Source organism: Pygoscelis adeliae, unplaced genomic scaffold, assembly GCF_000699105.1.
Source record: "Pygoscelis adeliae isolate BGI_AS28 unplaced genomic scaffold, ASM69910v1 Scaffold316, whole genome shotgun sequence".
In the NCBI taxonomy this organism is placed as follows: Eukaryota; Metazoa; Chordata; class Aves; order Sphenisciformes; family Spheniscidae; genus Pygoscelis; species Pygoscelis adeliae.
The window spans coordinates 1,591,731-1,613,110 of NW_008824905.1; the positions used below are offsets into that span (position 1 = coordinate 1,591,731).

General features: G+C 41.3%; 1 protein-coding gene across 1 annotated transcript in view; it reads left to right on the forward strand.

Annotated features, from left to right (window-relative positions):
* Positions 1-21,380, forward strand: part of LOC103917716 (chromosome unknown open reading frame, human C4orf22) — a 183,957-nt gene that overhangs the window by 14,238 nt on the left and 148,339 nt on the right. The window contains exon 2 of the mRNA XM_009324904.1: positions 20,713-20,803. Coding sequence (XP_009323179.1) covers positions 20,713-20,803 — 91 coding nt within the window. The remainder of the gene's footprint in view (positions 1-20,712; positions 20,804-21,380) is intronic.

The window sequence follows — 21,380 nt, forward strand, 5'->3', positions numbered from 1 at the left end:
CCCCCCCAAGTGTAGCTCATGTTCTCCCCTGTGTGTGTGGTTATGACTAAAAGCATTTTAATAATTGTAAGTTGCAACATGGCTGTTTCCTGTTAATGAAATAATTACTGTATCTTGAGTTAAACAAACTCAAGTGCCAAAGGTTAAGGAGTTGATTATCCCAGGATAAAGATATTATCATATTTAAGAGAACACTGGTAGTTTATTTAAAAGCTTATACTCATGCTCTCCATCTTCCTCTGTTACCAACTAAAAATCTTCTTCAGTATGTGTGGACATGTTTTCAAAAACTGTTCATCCGTATTTCCTCAAATATGGACGTTGCAATGTTTACCTTGTCTTCTTACCTTGTCAGTTCAGCTAATATATTTTTATTTTCTTACATTTAAATCCATTTTTCTATGGAATAAAAAAGTCAGTCTGTCTTCACCCTGAAAACTTAAATTCAATGAAGAATTCAATGGCTTTTGTAGCTCAAGAAAGGTAACTTCCATAGGCTCTCATACGGGTAGGATGCCCACTCATTCATTATCTTTGACAGGTCAATTGGTTGCACAAAGCTTTAGTGCAGTGATTCTGACGTGGTCTAATTTCAGTATGCTTTTCAGGTAATGAGATTTTTATCTCTTGGGAACATAGCGGAGTTAACCGAAAGAAGGGATTCGATAGCTCAGCAGAAGAGAAAATACAAAGCCTTATTTTACTGTAAGCAAAGCATTTTTCAGGCAATCGGAGGAAAACCTTTTCTGCAATAGCTAAGTAACTATAGTTGGGCAAAAACTTTCTCAAATACACGCACAGAAATATTTTCTTTAGTTGATTTGTGCCAAAAGCTTTTTCTTTTGTACCTTGGAATTACAGCTAAACAAAAAGATTAACAAAAAACCCTCAAGCTGCTCTGAATTCCCTTGTAATGATAGGTATCCTGCTTAGAAATCCACTCTCACGCCTTGCACTGTATGGCATTTGTTTTGGCAGTGCTCTCAAAGTTTTCAGAAATTTCTGGAACATGTTGGGCAACAGCTGTGAGCCTCGAGTAGTGGTGGTAATTATATCAAGTTGTAGCTCGCAATTTTCAATTCCTTCTCAGTCCGCTCTCCCAGCAGAAAAGGCCTCAACTGCTTTTTTTTTCTTGTCTCTTTTTTCCTTTCTTATTTTTTTTTCTTTGGGTGCTGACTGATGCACTGCTTGAAAAACCGCTTGTTGCTCATAGCTCTAAAATGTGAATATATTATGGAATTATTTGTATAAGGGGGTCAGGATTCAGTGCAGTATCTGAAATAAATAATCTATGTTGCTGGTATGCTGTTAAGTCCGTGTGCTGAGGGTATCCATGCTTTTCGCACTTGGCAGATAGCAAATAGCTAACCTTTTCTCTCAAAAGTCTCAGGCACGTATAGCCAAGCTCCAGATGCTTTTACTTGCTACCACCTGACTGCCATAATTTACCTATGTCAGCGTGTCCACTGTCCTTAGAAGAAGTTTGGGTAGGCCAGAACTCATCAAATAAACTATTGCCCTTAAAAGTAAACGAACAGGAAGCCAAGGCTTTCAGGCAGCTTTGGGATGCTCCGAGCAGCCTTGGTGTTTTGAGATGATGCAACTTCATTAGAGGGGTTACAGTGTGTTTTGGGGACCCCGGACCTCTTGCCAAGCGGAATGGATCCTTCTGCTTTGGTCTAGCTCTGTTGCATTTTAGCAGCCCAAACTTGCGTTAGCATCCTAGTGCCTCGGGATATTCCATTTGGCCCAGTCTTTGGTTATGTCTGTGCTAAGCGACCAAGCAGTGCCAAAGCCTGCACGCTGGCACAGAAATTTGGTCATCCCGTAGTGAAAATGTTAGGCTGGTCCTTGGTAGCGGTACTTTGGTCCTTGGCCCAAAGACCTATTAGTTGCAGTTCGGGAGTTAAGCTGATCCTGGAACAAGTCCAAGTAGGCGGTTTGAATGCAGTGACCCACTCCTTAAGGCCACGTGGATTCAGCGGTGGTGTGTGTCACTGTACCAGTTGACTACTGGAACTATTTTGTTTACTACTACAGACTACTACAGGAACTTTTGGTCCTTTTTTTCCACTCCCCCCTCCCCTTCCCGGGTGAGAACTCTGGACAAGGTCCTGGGGGCTGTTTTCTGCTGGTGCCTCAGCACGCTGCTATCCAGCTCTTCACGTTGCGTTTCTGGCTTGCTGCTTTAAGCAGCCTTCTTCATAGCTTGTTACAGTGCTTGAGCCTATTTCAACTCTGTCTTCTTGGGTCACAACTTTTGTATTTAAGCCTGTCAGTGACAAGGCCATTGCACTTTCCATGTGCCTTAGGGGCTTGGAATGAAAATGTGAAATTTTTTTAAGTCTGAAAGCTTGTGTTTTCCAAGGAGGGGGGGGGAAGCATGTTGGGAGGAAGGGGGGGGAAGATAGGAGCGGCTCCAGCCTCTTTGTATATTGTCAGCAGTCTCTCATTTTGCTTATATGGACAAGGCTACTGATGTTGGGAAGCAGACTCACTGAACACTTCTCCATTGTAGGTGGAAGAGACAGTCCCTAGAACTGCATTTTATTGTTAAGCCTTATTATTAGCAAGTATGTCGGTTACTGATCCAAATAATAAAAGATCAGTTTTTTTTTTTTCTGTCACGTTGGTGGAGAACCAGTTTCCAAATAGCAAATTATTTCAATGTGGTACAAAGGAGATACGATGTCTTCTGACCATTTTCAGTATGTAAGACAGATTTCTTGCAGTGTTGATGGATTAGAGAAATAAAGACGGCAGAAGCACAGGGTTTCAGTGCTGAAGTCCAGAGCTAACCTAATAATCTGCAAAAACCCCATCCTAAATAGCCATTTTGTGAAATAATGAGGATTGACATGCCTGGTGCTGATTGGAAAAAATTAGCAGCTGTATGTTATCTTTTTGGCTATGCTAGCTAGGTTGTGTGGAACTTGGCCTTGAGAAGTCATGGAGATGGATGTGTTGAATGCAATTTTGTGAACAGGCTTGGCAACCTAAATTCTTCTAAAAATGACAAAAAAATTTTTATAGCTCGGGCCATGGGTTTTGATTTTTGTATGGTGGATGCTCAGCACTTGTTGAAAATCAGGGTCACTTGAAAAGAAACAACTTGAGTTAACAATCTGTAGTCACTTCAAGAAATACATGCTGCTATGTTGTCTGCTGTAGCTTTAAAGCCAAGCATGTTGCCAAAAGATAACTAGATTTGTTATTTTTAAGTGCAATGTTATTTAGGTTTTTAAAGTCAGCTTATGTAATGTTATGAATAACATTTGTTCACAGCTCACAAGCCTGCTGCATAGCAGACTTGTTATATGAAAACATCTTCTTGTGCACAGTGCTTTCCATTTTCTCAATTGCTGTTATCAGAAACATCTCTGTGCTGGCCCAGAGGGACTTCCTGTAATTGGGTCTTTGAGTCATAGTTGAGTTGCATGAGGCTGAAACAAAGGCTAGATTATCCAATGCAAAGTAATGTATTTTGCTTCAGGCGTGTGGGCTGCTGGTGGCCGCTGTCTTAAAGTGAGATTTCTGCTTTCGCTTTTGTCTTATTTCCTATTGTTGGGTCAGAAATGAGGGCTGTTAAAAGTGCCTCCTGCTCCCTGCAGCCTCCGAGAGTGTTTATTTTTAACCTTTGCGTAAGGAATAGCTTGGAGATTTGGAGAGAATGTGCAAAATTAGCTTATTAATTGACTGTGACAGTTTCTGTGGTCATTTTTCTTGGAGGCAACAAGTCTCTGAAAGGATCACAAAATAAATCCAGTTTAGAGCTGCATAAAAAGGTTACCAAGATCTTTCAAAATAAAAATAACTAATAGAACAGCATATTACTGGAAACAAAGAATCGCATATGCTAATGGTTATGAAGCAAGATAGTAAAAATACCAAAAGTATTATCAATTAGGTAAGAGCCTGTAGTCTCACTGCAAATCCCACTGGATTTAAATAAATGGAACTTTAGGCCAAGTGAGGCATAATTGTATCAGTTATAATTTTAGAAAACTATATGCATGGAATGTATTTTAGACTTTTTTCAGTCTCTTTTTAATGGTATACTTGCTCAGACTTTACAAATAATTAACTGTCAGTGTAAGCCAATAAAAGTATGCTGTAGCGCCTTCTGTCCCCAGAACACTTGGGGTTTGCTTGCATTTACTTGCCTCGCTTTCTGCAGGTCCATATAAAGGTATTATTTCTGTTATTGTTTATTTTTACTTCTGTAAATTCCATTTGCTAGAGGGAGATATCTACAGTGAGGTAGTAAGTACGAATATTTCATAGAACTTCTTTTTGTTTAATTGACATGAGTATCAGCGTTTCAAAATGAAACTCTATCTTCTTTTTACTCAAGGGTAAATTCTAACCCAGCTGCTAACTCCACTCCAAAATGGACACGCACCACACCCCCATCTCTGTCAAGATGGTTTTACTCCCAAGAAAAACCCAGGCCAATTCATATAAACACATAATCTTTGAAAATCCTGAGCAAAACATGATGTCAGTCTGTATCATAGGGGAAATTTGTTTGATAGATTATTATTTCCACTTCTGTCTATTGTCTTGGGGAGGGGAAGAGCGCGTACACGTACATACATCAAGCGACGCAGAACTTTATTTCCAACTATAAACTCCTGTGCAAGGTCTAAGCGTGTGAGGTTCACTAGAGGGGCAGTGTCCCCTTCCACCGGAGGGTTAGCGAGTGCTGCTGGTGCTTGTGGGGAGGGGGCGACACTGCTGCAGACAAGGTGCCCGCTGATCTGCCTTTTCCAGACGGCTTTGCTGTCTCTCTGTGGTAATGCAGAGGGGTGCCCTGGAGCAAGAGACTTGGATAAGGACCAGGTATGCTTTGTGCACAGGTGACTTCCCTGTGCATGGTCTTTTAGGCTTCTAGATAAACATCTCAGTTGCCCTTTCTTAGTGCTTATGGTTTCAATGGTTATAACAGATCCCCATCTGAGTTTGCAGGCAGCTGAAAACAAATTCTGTCAAGGTTTGTTACTGCTTCAGGCATCTCATTTTGAAATCTTGCAGCAGCCGTGGAAGAACAGGGTGGTGGCTTGACATGTTAGGTCAGGGTGGAGGCAGGCTCTTGGGGACACTCAGAGGGGTGAGTTATAGCTAGAGGAGATCCCCAAACTGCTTTGATTTTAGTCAGACACACGCACAAGATGCTTGATTTTCTCATTTACTGGTGTAAAAGTGCTTATGAAAATTTAAGCATAACGCTATCGTAAAAGCATTTTTTTCACAAGAGAGTCACTGGAAAACTTGGTGGTGTAATAGTAGAGAGAGCCTTCAGTTGGCTGGTTCCAGCATTGCCCTTGTTCATTCATTACAATCCATACAAGAAATAGATAACGCTTTCTAAAGGAAAAGGGTTTCTATCTGTGATATGCAGTTACGATTGAGTGACGCACTAGGATAAATGCAGGAATCGGTGGATAATCCTGTGTTACGCAGAAGGATGAGGAACGTTAGGCACAGTGCAGATACTGCTAGTCCTGTCTGGTCGCAAATCTATGACACTTGCCGTGCAGGTGACTGCATCTCTTCAAGTCAGGAGTCAAAGTCTGAGTGATTTCATGCTTGTCTGTTTTCTCCTCTCCTGAGCACTATCCCTGAGGGTTTTTTTTCATCTCCTTCCATGACCTGCAAGGTCTGTCTCTTTCATCAGCTAGTAAGTCCTTTAAAAATCATTTTGTTCTACGCTACCTGTAATGAAACTTGTTTATCTGTAAAGGAACACACCTGTGCCTTTCTCTGCCCAGCTGCAAGTCAGCCTGTTAGGTATTTTTCAGATGAACAACTAGATGACTGCTTGCAAACAAACGTACCGTTCTTTAGGGAACAATTTTCTTACCTTGGCATCACTGTGGTCTGGGCTTGACTTGGTACTTTGGTTGCATTTCACCCTGTTGATAACGTGTGTTGCATTAGTGGTAATTTCTTTGGGTGTTAAATATCTGTGGTTAAATACCACTGCATGTTCTGTGCATTGCTGTCACTTGGTGTTAGTTACACTCCCACCCTCGTGCTTAGGCTGTGATCCTGTGTATATGTTGGGACAAGAGAGGCTTTGCTATTGTCTGGCAACCTAATTTTGGTTTACCAGGGTGGATTTCAAGTAATTTCCTAGTAACCAGTGGCATATGCCATTTTCAGTGTAGGTCGTATGCCAAGGTTAGATGACAGCGGAGAGCTTCTCATTCGTTGGAGCCACCCAGCCTTTGCTGGCCATGCCCAGGCTGTGACCCACTGCCTGCCGCGGAGCAGGTGGGCACCCCACCGTGGGGGTTGCGCGGTGCCAAGGGCAGGTGGCTGGCTGGAGACTGCAGGCAGCTGTGGCAGGGCCAGCATCCCGATCAGCACCACCGTAGCTGCCTGCTGCAGCCCCAGCTGCCACCAGCCAGCCTTCAGTGGAGGTGACAGAGCTTTGGTGTCTCAGAGGAGAAGGCGATGTGCATGTTGTTGCAGCTAACGTGCAGGTTTTTTGAGAAGTATTGCAACCAAGCTGTGATTGCCAACCCTCGGCATGGTAATACTCCTCAGCTTAATCTGTTTTGCCAGTATTGGCAATTGTCCGTGTCAGAAAGGCCAAAGAGTGAAACAGCAAAGATGTTTCGGCATTACCTATAAAATATGGAACAGAGATCACTAGGGAATTTTGTGTAGCACCTGTCTACAAAGGATTTGGTTTAAGCCAGCTCTGTTAGTTCCTCGTGCTGAGAGTAGAATAGCTCTAGAAGTATTCCTGTTGGAAGTGAGGAGGAAAAGGAGGGAATCAAGATCTGTTATTATTACCAATTTGAATTTTTCATTTTTTTTCCTACCATAAACATGATGAGACAATATTCCCTCCCAATTCCCACACCTAAAATATATCATAATTGCAGTTTTGTGGAGTATTTTTTTTGGCACAAACATGGAAAATTTCTGTTCTACTATATGAAAAGGAACAGAAGACAAGAGAAAGGGATGGCTTCCAGCTTTCCAGACAATAAACTTCATAACAACTTTGCTGATACATTTAATATCAAATTTATAAATCCCTAGGTGCTGGTGAGGTGGTTTCTGTGCATCAAGGACCTTAGTTGGACTTCAGCGAGTTACTTCCCTCAGTCTAGAAACTGTTTGCTTGCCTTGGCAAATTAGAAGCGAGGAGGAGGGGGGAGCTTTCTTTAAAAGGTCAAATTTTTTGTTTTTTCAGTACACAGCAGTGTTTCGCTACCGTGTTTATTTTTTATTCCATATGTTATTAGTTTCTTTTTTCTTAATAGTACCAGTAACAAAATGTCCATTTACCAGTAAATCAGTGCAACAGTATGTATAAAAATAATTAGCATTGACAGCTTAAATCTTCTCCACTGAAATGGTTATGAAAGCAGGTCATCTTGATAAAACCATCAGCGAGCTCCTGAGAAATGAAATTGTTCAAAGCAATGCAAGTTGGAATATGCAAGTAAATAAGGTCCTGTGAAATGTTCGCAACACTTGGTTGATACTCAGCTTAGTCTTGCTTAGGAGATGCTTGCTGATGTTAGTGAAGGTTTGCTTAAGTTTGGGCTAAAGCCCGCTTCTTTCTCGCTCTCTCCAGAGACCTTTTCATCTTCTTCTCCATCGCTAGACTTCAAGAAGTCTCCTAATCATCAGATTCACAGCCAAACAATTGCACATAGGAGAAAGTTGAGGCAACATATTAGTAATTTAGAGGTGAGAATTCCTCCAGAAACAAAATGTTTACATAATGAAGCTCAAAGGGAAACAAACAGCTAAAGGAATGTCCGCTAGTGGGAAAAGGAATATGTATCCATCTAAACTCTGCCCTGGTACCAGCACTCAGAGAAAATTGTTCTCTAGCCAAGTGGAACTGCCTAACCTCCTGAGTGCCCAGAAAACCTGAGATGCTGCATGTTGGTGGTCATGCTTCTGATTTTTTTTTTTTTTTTTTGCTAGTAAGTTTTCAGGTGGATCCAGACAAAACAGACTATCCCCTCTCCTCTTCCCCAAAACCCCAATCCTGAGAGTAGCCTAGAGAAACAGCTGATTGGGGTATCAGTTTGCTGGACGTGTACCACTCGGACTCATCAGTTTGCTGGACGTGTACCACTCGGTCTCAACAGAAGTTGCTGCCAGTTGCATCTACCATTTAGGATATTTCTTTGTGGGCTGGGATCTTCTTGTAAGACCTGAGCCTGGGACTTTCCTTGGTTGCCAGGGCTTTGCTGTTCTTCCCGAGACTTTGTGTCCATACTTACTAGCCTTCCAGCAGCACAGCCACGTTTCTTTTTTTTTTAATTTCTCTGATATTATCGCAATTTCTCTTTGATATATGATACAGCTCTGGTGTGCCTGATGTTTTGTTTATTCCTGCCCATTTGATTCGAGGAGTAGCAAGTCTTCAGTGAACTGTCTTGTACTCCCTCACTTAGAGTTGAAGTGCTGTTTGGTAACACATTATATTATCCGAGTGGTTTCTGACTATTGTCTTTCCTAAAAGCCTTTCTGTTGGTGTCTCGGCACAGATAATCTGTAAGGGGTCTCTTGCAAAGTTTTTGTTTTCACCAAATTGGAGGGTCAGGTTGATGCTCCTTTGGAACTCCAGCTCTACTTTTTTTTTTTTTCCCCTTCTTTTATTTAAGATGGTAACTTGTAAGGTTAATCTGTAGACGTACAGCTGTTAATCACTGCTTCAGAAACTAAACTTTCAAATATGTGTAATGGTGTATATATACTGCTCACTGTTTCCTCCAATCTGGGAAGTTATTACTGCAGACTTTCAGCTCTATACAGAATAACTTGTATGCACAGGGCAAAATCAGTGTTTATTGTAAGCCTGTTGAAAAGACGCGTTCTGATGAAGTGGAAGCTGCTTTTTTAATTACAGTAAATCAGAACAGCTAAGACCTAGCTGTGTGACAACTTCTACAGTGAAGCACATCTCCCACAATGCAAGAAGAAAGTTCCTCTTCACGCTATGAACTGTACTAGAATATATGTAAAGCCTTAATACTGCAAACCGTGCTGTACATAAGTGTAGTTTAATGTCTGAGTGGGACTTGTTTGTTATGTTTGACGGTTTTGCCTGCTGGGTTCGGACCTGGCTTATTCTTTTCTCACACATTAAGTATCTGGGTGCATAGTAGCAGCTGTAATAAATGCTATGTTTTCAGTAATATTCAATGTTTTTGTTCTTCTCAGCTGTAAGACCAGGTCTAACCATTGTGTTATCTTGAATTCTCTGTAACCATTGTTTGAGCTTGAAAAACCCTTCACCTGCCCTACTGTAACCTGAGTTGAGCAATCCCACATGCCTACCACATAATAGGGCTTTTGGACTTAATAGGAATATTGAACACAGGGGCAAACACAGGTGCATAACTTCTGGCTTCCTTCTAATTTGCATAATAGCAGCCAAGCAATTGAAGTAGAGAATGGTCAGGCAGCCAAGCACAAAAAAGATAAGAGCACCTCATTTAAGAGTGCTGCCTTAAATCTTTTTGCTTTAGAAGTGTATTTTTTTCCTCCTTGGAAAAATTGGACCTCGAGAACAGAGCATTTGTGAGGTGGAGCGAGCAGGTGTATGCTGGCTCTCCCCGTTCCACTTGAACCTGCATTTGCGAAGTATTTGTGTCCGTCAGCCATTGCTCCAGCCTTATTCCCAGCAGTAGACTCTGGTTTTGTCTGTTATTTTGAGGAAACTGGGAGCAGCCTGTGGTCGTTGCTCGTGGTTCTGGACCCCTTCTCCTCCCTCCTGCATTCTCCTCCCCAGTGTGACATCTCTCTGTCTAAAGCAGCTATTTTTTGGTAAGAAAGCAAAGGAAGAAGGGGAGCCACAAGGAGTCTTCAACCTCTGTTATATTAAAGCACTGGCCGGGTCTGGTGGGAACGGATTCAACCTGCAAGGCTATTAGCATTTATTTAAAAGCGTCAAATACAGAGGACCTTATTTAGTCTATTGGAAAAGCTAAGTGTGATACTTTTGTTCTCAGTTGCTAGAGTAGGCATGGAGAATGGGTCCAGTGAAAGTGTGTAAATCAGATGAGAATCGTGCCTAATGTTTGGGCAATTGTAACGTGATGGTAGTCAGCAGCAAAACTTGGACAGACTGTGGGGCCAGGTGTGGAGTGGAAGCAGTTTATTTAAAGATTATTTCTCGGTTGTTGCTTCGTCCAAAAGCAGATTTTTCGTTTGGTTGTTATAGCAAATTCTGTGTTGTACTGGAAATAGAGATTATCTGACTTCCACCGGTACTGCTGCACCTGCTAGTAAAATGTCAATATATTCTCATGAAATAAATTTTAAAAGCCATCTCTTCTTGGCAGATGGCTGGGCCTTGATCCATCTGTGCACTTAAGCAACTATTTTTCCAAAGCCCGGAACTGTCCCGGGAGCTCCCCTTCTCCGTGGAAGGCACTGCCGTCAAACAAGGAAAGCGGTGTGCGTGAGCCAGGAGGTGAGGGGATTCAGTGACTGTTGCTTTGGTGCTGTGTGGCTGCTGCTAAGTGGCAGTAACTCTTCATAGCTCACTTTACCCAGTTAGAAATGAAGGATTGGACTGTGATACAAAGTGTAAAAAGGGTTAAGAGGTGGATGTTGTTTCTCAGAGTTGGAAGGAAGAGTTTTGTCTCGGAACTGCAACTTTGGGGCACAGTTTTCACAGTTTAAAATAGTTAAATCGTTTGGCTTCGTAGGAGAAAGGTTGTAAATGCATTGGGGTATCTTGTTAAATCTGCTTTGTTGGCCTATCCACTGAATGGCCTCTTTATGTAAGTTTCATATATACGGTCATATATACGTTTATCCATTACTAGTAACATCCCAATTCCAAGTTCTGATGGGTTTCCAGAAATGTAGTCGCATACAATAAAATGATTAACAATTACAGGTGCTTTATTTTCTTCATACTGAATTAAAGTTCTTCTGTCACCAGGAAAGGTAAATATTGTAATATATGTCTTACAAGGCTGGTCAGGTGTTTGTGCTGTACATTTCTACATCTGGTACCGTAGTTGCTTAGTTCTGCATCTCAGCTCCTTTTCTGTAACCGCTTGTGAAAAAATAATTGTTTGTGAGATTAGACGTCCCACAACCACCTCTAGACATGCTTTTATTAAACAGGAGATCTTCAATTGCGCACGTGACTTGAGAACTAGAGGCACAAATGTGGCAGGTGATTCCCTTAGCTCCGTGTCTTTAGAAGGCGCTCTCAGCGATCACCGATGGCTTGGAGAGGTCATTAATGCCATTTAGGCAATTTGTTGTTAGCCGGGACGCTCCCAGCAGTGCCAAGACTTTGGTACTTTTTCCGGCTTCTGAAAAATTCTCATAGCGTAGGGGCGATTGTTGTGTGACATCTCTGAGCTCGCTGCTGTACTGCTCTGCTCCCAGTCTTCCCTGTAGCGTAGGAAAGGGAAGTTCACATGCAGCAATGCTGGGAGTGCTGGAAGCATCATGGTAGAACGGTGTGCAAATGGCATGTCAGCGTGCCCCAGCCCCTGAGAACCCCTTGGGCATCTTCTGTCATGGCTGGAGCCATTGCCCAGCTAATTTCTGCACCCTCCGGGCTCACTTGGTGCTTGGATTGTCCTTCAAATGGAAAAGGTAGTGAAAATTTATACAGACATACAAGTACTAGTTTGCTATGGATCAGGCTCGAAGCTTAGGTGTGAGACTTTTTGCTGAGAAACCATCAGCTGCTTTTATGTTGATACTATAAATTGGAAACTGATATCCTGTGAAGGGCTTTACTTGGCCTGGAGGCTGAACTACATATTGCAGAATCCTTGCAGTCGTCATCTTGATTCTATTAAAAAAACCCACAAAAAACCCCAAAAAGCCAAAACCTCTTTTTCAGGTAGCTTGTGTGCGTGACATAATGCTATATGTGGACAACCTCCCTTGCTTTTATCTTATTCATTAAACACAAAATCAGAAACAAACATTTTTATTATGAGTAATATAATTCTATGCATTTTTGAAGAAGCTGGGTCTTTTTCTTATTACTTTCATAAGCAGAAGACTTGGAGTCTTAAGCACTGCTTTTACCTGTAGTAGTAGCTGTAGCATCTGTACAGTACAAGAGTAGGGTGTAACAGCTGTACAATACAGTAGCCTCTGCAGTCTGAGTCTGCTTTTGACGTAGGTGCTGTTGAAAATACCTGCAACCGTGCAGTGGTATGTAAATTTGGGGTTTGTTGGGAAAAACAGGTTGTTTTTCTTATATACAAGTATTATTTTCCTGTTTGACAGAGTCATTCTGTAAGATGCTGTGTGTAATTCTCATTTTGCTTATTATAAAATGTTACTTGTAAATTCTATATTTTAAGGTCAGTTTCTCAGTAGTACGTAAAAGCAACAATTAGATTAGAGCGAGATTACTTTTCTTGTGTTTCTGACGTAATTCCCTAAGGTCTTGTCATTTTCACAAAGAAGTTAGAGGGATTGTTTTCTGCCATCTGGGTGTTGTGTCTCATTCTGTCTTGTGAGCCTAACTGTTTGATGTGATTTTTGGAGGAGGTATTGGTCAGGCAGATAACTGAGCCTTTGGGGCAAGGAAAAAAAAAAAATCCAGTTTCATTCCTCAACATTGAGGTGTGATACTAATAAGTCTTCTGGATGCCAGTTTCTCTTGCTGCTGCAAAAGGGGGGCTGTGTTTCTCTCCTAGCTTTTTGATGCCTTTCTGCAATACAGACTGACAATAATATGGCCTTAATTGCTCACCACGTGATACCTGAATAGATGGTCCTATTTCTCCACATGGCTCTTTTGCGTGGCCTTGCAGCCACTGAAATCTGAATCAAGGTCTCACGGCTGCTCTGACCTACGTGAGGAGACTGGCTTGGCCTGCCGCTAGTCCAGCTTTGAATGAGCAAAAAAATTTCTCACAGCCAAACTGAAGCACATGTCCCTCTCATGAGCTGCAGCCCACGTGCTCAGTATGACCTCCCAAAGCCAGCTGAGCTGTTGTCTCCAGTTAAAGACTGCAAGTTCAATTCTTTCATGCAAAAGGCAGAACGTATAGGACGCGTAGTTATCTTTTCTCATAGGTGGTGAGCTATGACAGTGGCACTAGGAAAAATCTCTCTATTTCCTCCCTTCCTTGTTTTAAACAGGCAGCGGTGTCTGTATTCTAGGGCCTTAACCAGAGCAGATAAAGGAACTTCTTTTTTTGAAGTTTGTGAATGTTGGATGAGTGACAGGACCATGTTACTGGTAGCTCGGACCGTTTGAAATATTGGTGCCAGTGTTTTGTCAGGTGTGGGCTTCTCAACACAAGCCAAATCTGCGATAGCTCTGGCAAGTGTTCCAGAGAAGTGCATAAGCAACTGAGATGTTTTTTAAAGAAAATCATCTATTCCATGGAGTTTCAAATATCATGTACTAAGTGTAGTTGTTACAGTTCCTTGTTAATTTTATTAAACAATTAAATGTATGGTATTAAGGTCCTTAGAAAGGCATTTCCTGTATGTTCAATTATGTAACCAGCAATCAGAAATTTTATAGCGGATTTTGCAAATGTTTCTATGCCCCAAAATGTCCAAATAGTTGAAAGTTTAACCTTCTCTTTCTATATAATTCCTAATCTAGTTCCTTGATGTCAGGAATAGTTCTTTTTTAACACAGACAGACATGCAGTAAAAAGATTTTTAAAATGAAGTTGCACAAGTGACAAAATAGTTCATACAGTGCACTTCAATGTCAGTACGCCCTGAATTGTTCGTATCAAGATCTTGGGCATAGGAAGCTCAAGTGGGACCTTTGCAGAGGGCTTTTACGGGAGTACGTTTAGGCCGCAGAGACCTCTAAACTGTTAGAAGGACTTTGTGAAATGGGACACAGTCACACTGGGCCCAGTTCTGCCCATGTATACGCTCCCTTTTCTTGAGGTCAGCAATAAGCTCCTCGCTTACTGTGCCTGTACAGCCAGAGCTTGTTCTCGCTGTAATTGAGAAGTTTTGGCACTGGTTTAGAGATGTGACACTTCTACAGTACACACGGTCATGAACAGAGATACAACAGGTTGTAAGTTCATTTGTATTTTACTCTTAACTATGCCTTCCTGCCTAGGTCCTCTGCTCTTGTGGTGCTATGCACCTTATGTAATAACATTGCAAACTGACGGACAGAGGCTTTTTGTACGAATGCTGCTGCCTAGTGCCTTTTGACGCCGTTCATTTAGGTTCAGAGAAGGTGAAATAATTGTCTCCTTGCGTCGTTGACTTTGTAAAATATAAGAAGGATCACATGATGGTTTTACCTTTTGGTGTTGCTTATAGCAGCTCCAGTTAACACAATACATCAGATTGGATAGTAGGATCAGCAGGCTTTATTTTACAAAGTTGAACCAAAAAAAAGTGCTTTTCAAAATCTAGACCTCCTCTTTAGTCAGCCCCATATCATGTTTATTTAGAAATGAAGTGCTTTCCCTTTATCCCTAGGTAGACGCACCTGTGTGTGCAGCAGTCCAAATCCAGCTTGTGGTTTTAGCTGATGTTTTGGGTGCCTGTTTTTGCCTTATCGCTTGAATACAGTGGAAGTACTGCTGGGAGAGTAGACGATTGGATGCTGAGGGTCAGGCTCAGACAGCTCATTTTACATCAGTGATTTTTTTTTTTTCCTTGCCTTTTTTCCTGCTTCATTTTTCCTTTTTAAAATGGAGGCCAACTTGTAGACGGATTCAGGCAATCATGGTTTAAAGGATTATGGTTCTCGCTATGTGGTGGCGTTGCAGTTTGAAGACGCTCTGTGTATTGCTTCATTAAAATTACAAAAAGATGGCACCATGCAGTAAAAATCAGCCATACATAGGTCCTTGCATATCGGTCTTGGCAACGCTGATGTTCTGCCTTCATTCTTCCTTTATATTACCCTGGGTCGCGTGTGGTAGGTCAGCCAGAGACTGCTTTCTTACTTAGCTAATATTTACTGGGATTTTGATGGATGTTGGCTACCCTTGTATGTGTTTTTTTGAACCTCGCGTCCTGTTTGAGGTGAGTTAGCTGAAAGGGGCAAGTACGCTTGCAGCGTTAGGTCTCTCGGGAAGGGAGGAAGGCCTGAGAAAGTGAATTAACAGGTCCCAAGAGCCAGTCTGATACTCCCACAAGGCAGCCTGCAGAACCACACTGACGTTGGATGAAAGTAATATTTTACTGTGGAGGCAGTGCGTTTTCTCATACTTGCAGAGAAGACTTGCTAATGAAAAGTGGTTTGACCAAGCTTCCAATTCATGTGACTGAACATAAACGAGCAAGTATTTGTCCACGTTACTACACCATCTGAATGCTTCCCAATGCCTTTTTCAGTGCGGTGCCTCTTGCGGAGTCCCAGACGGCCTTACTGTGTTTGGCCATATTGAGCTGGAGAAGTAGAGTCATCCCAGTTTTTCGGACTGGAAACTAAGGCACGAGAAAACTGAGCGAGTCACCAAGCTTGCGCCGCGTGTTTGTGACAGCCTGAGATGATGAACTTGGATCTTTCCAGTCCCAGCCTTACACCCTGGTCTCTGAGGTATAATCTTGTACTGTAGTCTCTGCCTTCTTTTTAAAGCATGCATACCTCACGTACAGAAAACAAATAGACATCTGATGTCTTGGAACAGCGCTCAAGTAATAGTCCTGCCTCAGGACACAATGCTGTAAGTGCATGGCACTGGGAGGTTGAAACTTCAGATGTTTTAAAATAAAAATTATGTGTCTCGAGATGAGGGAGAAACTTTGGGACTGAGTTCTTACGCCTGTCTCCCCACTAATCCTGGGGCAGGTGTTTGCAAAACACAGCTGCTTTGCAGAAGTTAGGCAAGTATGTGCATTCCAGTCCGGCTTTCTGCTGAACTGGAACATGGAGCGTACTTTTGAAAGAATAACAATGTGACTGTTAGATGTTCTTCCCATTATCTCAGTTTGATAAAAAGCATTCTTCAGGTCAACAGGGCTCTCAAAAAGTTAAACTACATTGTTCTGTTTCCAACTGTGACTCCAGTGCTCTCAGGAAAAGCCAACATGGTAGAAGATGTAGGAAAATAAAATAAATGAAGCCCTAGGGAACCATAACAAAATGGGGGGCGCGGGGGGGGAGCATTGTAGCCTGTCAAAATAAGAATCAAGGAGCACTAACCCAAGTTCAAAAAGAGCTTTCCTTCTTTCTTCTTCACTAACGCCTATCACTGAAAACGAAAAAAGCGTGCTGCAAGCAAAAGGCATCTGAACTGGGAATGTGAGAAGGGTGTGTGGGATGGTGGAAGATAGTAGGAGCTCTTGGAAGGAGAAGAGCAGCTTAAAGGAACAAGATACTGTGGAAAAGCATGGTTTCATAAGTGAAACTTTGAGCATCATAAACTAAGAATTGTATTTATGGAATTAAAAGCAGCAACCAATAGTTAATAGCGTTAACATCACTAGGAGTTTCTGTACCCGAACAAGTTCCTTTAGAAAAATATCCCTTCTATTTTTGCTAAACTGTAATACTTCTTGTCAGTATTGCTTCCGTTAAAGGACGCTGTAGTGAGGAGTGTTAATCGTTGTTAATGCTCCCTCTTCTGTATGTGCAGTAAAAGCATGTCTTCAGAAGGTGAGAAGTTAATATAGGAATTAATATTTAACACAACTAGTTATAGAGCATTTGCCACCAGGCTGGTGACAATAACAACATCTTTGAAGAGGCATTCTGTGTTATCTTTGGATACGTTGCTTAATCTTTGCATGTCTCAGATATCCATTTGAAAAATGAGAATAGTAACCTTCTGTACTTCACTTTTTATACACGGCTTTTCTGTGCCGGGGTGTTTGGCTTCAAAGCTCACCAAATCAGGAGGATTGTACAGCACCTAGCACAGTAACATCCTGCTCTCGGTATGGGCCTCTACCCATGTGGTGCAGATAATAATGAAAAAAAAAAATATCGTCAGTCAGAAATGTACAGTGATGAGTACAGGTGACTGCAGTTAGCATCAGAGTGCCTTGTAAAGAGATCATGCTGCCTCGTAAATTGGGTTTTCACTCTAAAGCATCCTTCAGTAAGTATGCTGAGGCATGAACTGAATCGTAGGAGTAATTTCGGGCAGCGCATGAATGTTACGGTTACATGTGTGATGCTGGAGATGCATCAATTGATGCTAATAATGAAATATTTTGTGCTCTCCTTTTCAAGGGCTGTTGTAACCTGCAAGAATGTTTTCTATACTAGTATATAATGTGTAATTCTCTAGCTTTGTGAAGGACCTAATACAGGTTTTGGGAAGTAACTTTTTTTTTTTAATTCATTTTAACAGCAATTTTTAGGTCACGGTAAGTTAAGCAACCCTCGTTAGACAGGAGTAGTGTTTGGTGGGTGCTAGAGAATTCCTCCCTGCTCGGAGAACTCCCTCATCTCACCTGGCAGGAAGCTGGAACAAACATGACATGGCCTTTGTGAATGCCTAACTAGTCACACCCCAAAAATTCAGCCTGTTTATGTGTGTGGGAACTTGTGCAGAGTGGAATGCCTTGATCTTCTCAGTCTGCTGCTGTGATGGTAAACTAGAGTGTGGAGAATGTACGTGCTGCTGTGGCAGGGAGAGAAAAGTCTCCTTTCTTTCTCAAAGACTGGCCAGTAACAAATGCTCATACAATGTTTCTGTACGTGCTGCATCTTCATAGTGAATACGTGGCCTTATTCAGATGAGAACCATGTATAACGGGAACTTTTTTAAGCAATTCATTGCACACTTATGTCTCGGGAAGCTTGCAATTCTTTATGTACAGTTTACTAAAGTCAAACCGATTTCTTTTTAAACCAGTTCAATGCAAATATATGTCTGCAGAAGCTTGCAATTCCTTGTGGACAGTTTAAGTCAGGTCAGTTACTAATTGATTACGTTTGATACTGAAATGAGCCTAGTTTAAGCCAGTCTTAAGAATATTCATGTGACCTTTTGTACTGTTTTAACTACCTTAGTTGAAAATCTCCCTTAAGGTAAACGGGTGCACTCTTCCTGTGTGGGCAAGCCCCAAGAGGAAAGACAGGGATAGCGAGGCGAAGGAGGCATGTCCCAAGGGGCAAAGAAGTGAAAAAGACCGGGACTCAAAGGAGTAACGTACACATTCATGCAGGAAATAAAGGAGTGAATCCTTGCGAGTTAAAAAAAGCAGAAGGTCTACCAAGTGGGTCTTTGTCCCTACCTCAGGAAACACTTGCTTAGGTGTTGGGGGATGCTTCCAGATCCTGGAGTTTCAGAATTCAGGCTTTAAGTGTTAAGCTCTTCATTCTCTCCAACGCTCTTGTTTTCTAAATTTGTTAAGGTTTACCTCAGAATAGCCTGAGCCTGTTTCCACTTCCTTTGTGATTCAAATCTAACAGCGCTACCTTCTGTTATTCTTTATCCAGTAATAGTATATATAGTAATAGTATATATAGTAATATAGTATATATACAGTAATATAGTATATATAGTAATAGTATATTACTATATATAGGGGGGCGATGTGTGTCTTCTGTCCTACCCCCCTCTTTATTACAAAAAAGCAGCCAGTTACTTGGAGCAGAGCTTAGTGTTGATCTTGCTTCGGTGTCACTTCAACCATGATGCGTTGCATTCCTAATGTTTTATTCAGCCATAGTATTATTGTTGATGGTTTTTCTCACGGGCCATAGGAGAATGAATTTATTTTAGTTAAATCCAGACCTTTTTTTTTTCCATTCATTTCGTAGGTGTTGAAGCGTCTTCTGCAGAGCAAGGGGGGCTTTGTCGCTGAGAACAGCGTGTGGAAAATACATATGTATCAGATGATGCCTTTTCTCATCTTGCATCTTTCAGGCGTTAGACTTACTGAAATAGACCCCAAGTAGTCAACACAGCAAGTAAGGCACAACAATGCCCTTTTGGAATTACCTCAAGGATTGTGAAAAGCCTGCTGCCTTACGATATTTCAGCTCTGTGTTTTAACACTCTGTTTTTGACCTAGACAGGGCCACACAGTGATACCTCCTATTTCTCAGGAGCAGTGCAGCTTGATTTCAGGCATGGCTCAGTGTGTGCTAATGCGGAAGTAATGATATTGACTAAAAAAGAAGTTGTGTACATCTTAGTGTTCTGCAAGTGGGTCAGTGATTATTTTGCTGGTGATTGAAGGATGGGAGGAAGACAAGGTTTTTAAGGAAAGGTGAAGTGTCTTATTGGAACATAAGATTTAAGCGGATAAAAACACATAATCTTTCGGGCATCCACACCCTTCTTCTGGTTCAAAATAGGAGCCACAAACTTCAAGTGAAGTTGGCTAGAACAGTTGCTAAACATGGATTTATTGTTGATTTAGTATTAACCTCTGCCAGAGAAAGGAAGACTTTGGGAATCTAGAATTCTTAACCGGACAGGAAAAGGCAAATATGATACTCCATTTCTTATCCATCTTTTACATCTAATTAATTGAGGTGTTTTAATCCATACGTTAGTCTTTCATTTTTTATTTTTACAGTGCAGCAGAGGCACTTCTGAAACAGCTTCAAACTAATGTACTTCTGGATAACAGCTGGTGAAGTGGCCAGAGATTGACCTGATAGCTCTACAACAGAGTTTTGAAGCTTAGATGCAGGCTTTTCACTCAGTTTAAGGACATTACCACGCATGTCTATATTTAAAAAGTTGCCAAAGGGAATTTTTCAGTTTTTGTGGCACTCTTTTATTTGAAACTTTATACATTATACACTTGACAGAAAGGTCCTTATTGATGCTGTATTCTGTCTACTTAGATTGACAAATACTACTGCTTTTTATTGAAATACTCACATCGAGATAGTGGGGGGGATGTAATAGTTCTTCCCCTTTCAGGTAGATCTGTGCTGACCTCAGAGGCGCTGGTTTGCCTTGAGTTGCCTGAGAGCGTGCTTTCCAGTCAGCATTCACTACTTTAGACATTAAAAGAAGAGTTCCCAGTGAAGCCTCTTTAGTGCAGGATTTAGGAAGTCTCCGCTTCCTTCTCGTGTGTGCAAAGTACACTGAAGTGAGTACAATGACCCCTGCAGATGGGCAAGGGCTTTAGATTATGCTGAGAGACTCGTAGAAACCATTTGAAAGAACAACATTTTTGTTGAAGGGTTTGTCCAATATTCAGTGCTTTTGTCCATCTGATGCGTGTTTTCTGTTTTTAATGACTGTTTGAATTCTAGGGCGCTGTGTTCAAAGGCTAACAAGTAATTTTTAGTGTATGGTATCCTTTCTTGTGATATTTTTTCTTTTTTTTGGTGTGAGTTTTTGTGGAGCAAAATTGGTTTTTCTTTTCATGCTTTGTACTTAAGGATACTGAAACTATATTGACCATACCACACGAAGCAGTCTACGTATGTAGTAGTTCATTTGATTAGTTTCTGGTGAAGAATAAAGTATTAAATCTGTTCAAGTTTATATTGGTACACTGTGCAAATTTGGAATTCTTATGTAAACATGACTTTGGCCATAATTCTGGAGATATAAAATAAGCGCTTAGATTACTCCGGATATATAATTGAAAATGTGTGTTGATAGAAGTCACCTTTTGATAAACTACTATTATATCTTACGTCTGCAGCAGCGATGAATTTTGAAGAGCAGTTTAAGGGTTTGTAAAAGCAGAACAGGCAGTAGACAAATTAGCTGTGGTAGGGTGAGGACTGTCTCCTTATATTTACGTAACGCTTAATGGTGAACCCAAAGTCTGTGGCAATAATTAATAGTAATAATTGTACCATTTTTTTTCTAGGTCACTAGCAAGTGTAGGAAAAGAACTGAAAGATAACTTTTTGCGGGCCCTGGCAGAAAGAGAGGAAGCCAATCGTACTGGAAAAATTTCTGTGAGTACCTATGAGATCACAATTTTCTTAACAGCTTAAAAATGAATCTGAATGGGACAATGAGATATTTTACAGGAAACCTTCAGGTGGAACATTTAAAAAAGATGATTTGATTTAGGAGAGATTTCTTGAAACCTAGAAATTTGTTGATGTTAATTTTTTTTTTTTTAAATAAGCAAAGCATATGAAAACACTGCCCAGAAGTCTACAAAAGGTAAGTGATGAGCTGAAGGATACAAGAGGGAAAACATCTAGTGAAGTGTATTTTGGTTTCATAGGAAGTTGTAGATTCCTGCCTTGCAAAATTCATTCCCATGTGTGCTTTAAATAGAGGAAGATGCAGCCTGATTGTTGGGGGAATCTCTTTGAAACTCTTCAACATTGGTGCTATTGGAGTTTCCTTGCCGAGTTTTGGTGGCGTGCTTGATATGTTGACTCTAACATAGGAAAGTGTTATGAATATGGCCATGTGCCTCCTGACTCAGGCAGCTCGTACGCGCTAGCAAAGTTCGTTGTGCTTGCCGGTGCTTTACTTGACCGGGATAATGGTGGCAGAGGCCACTTGGGAATCTCTCCT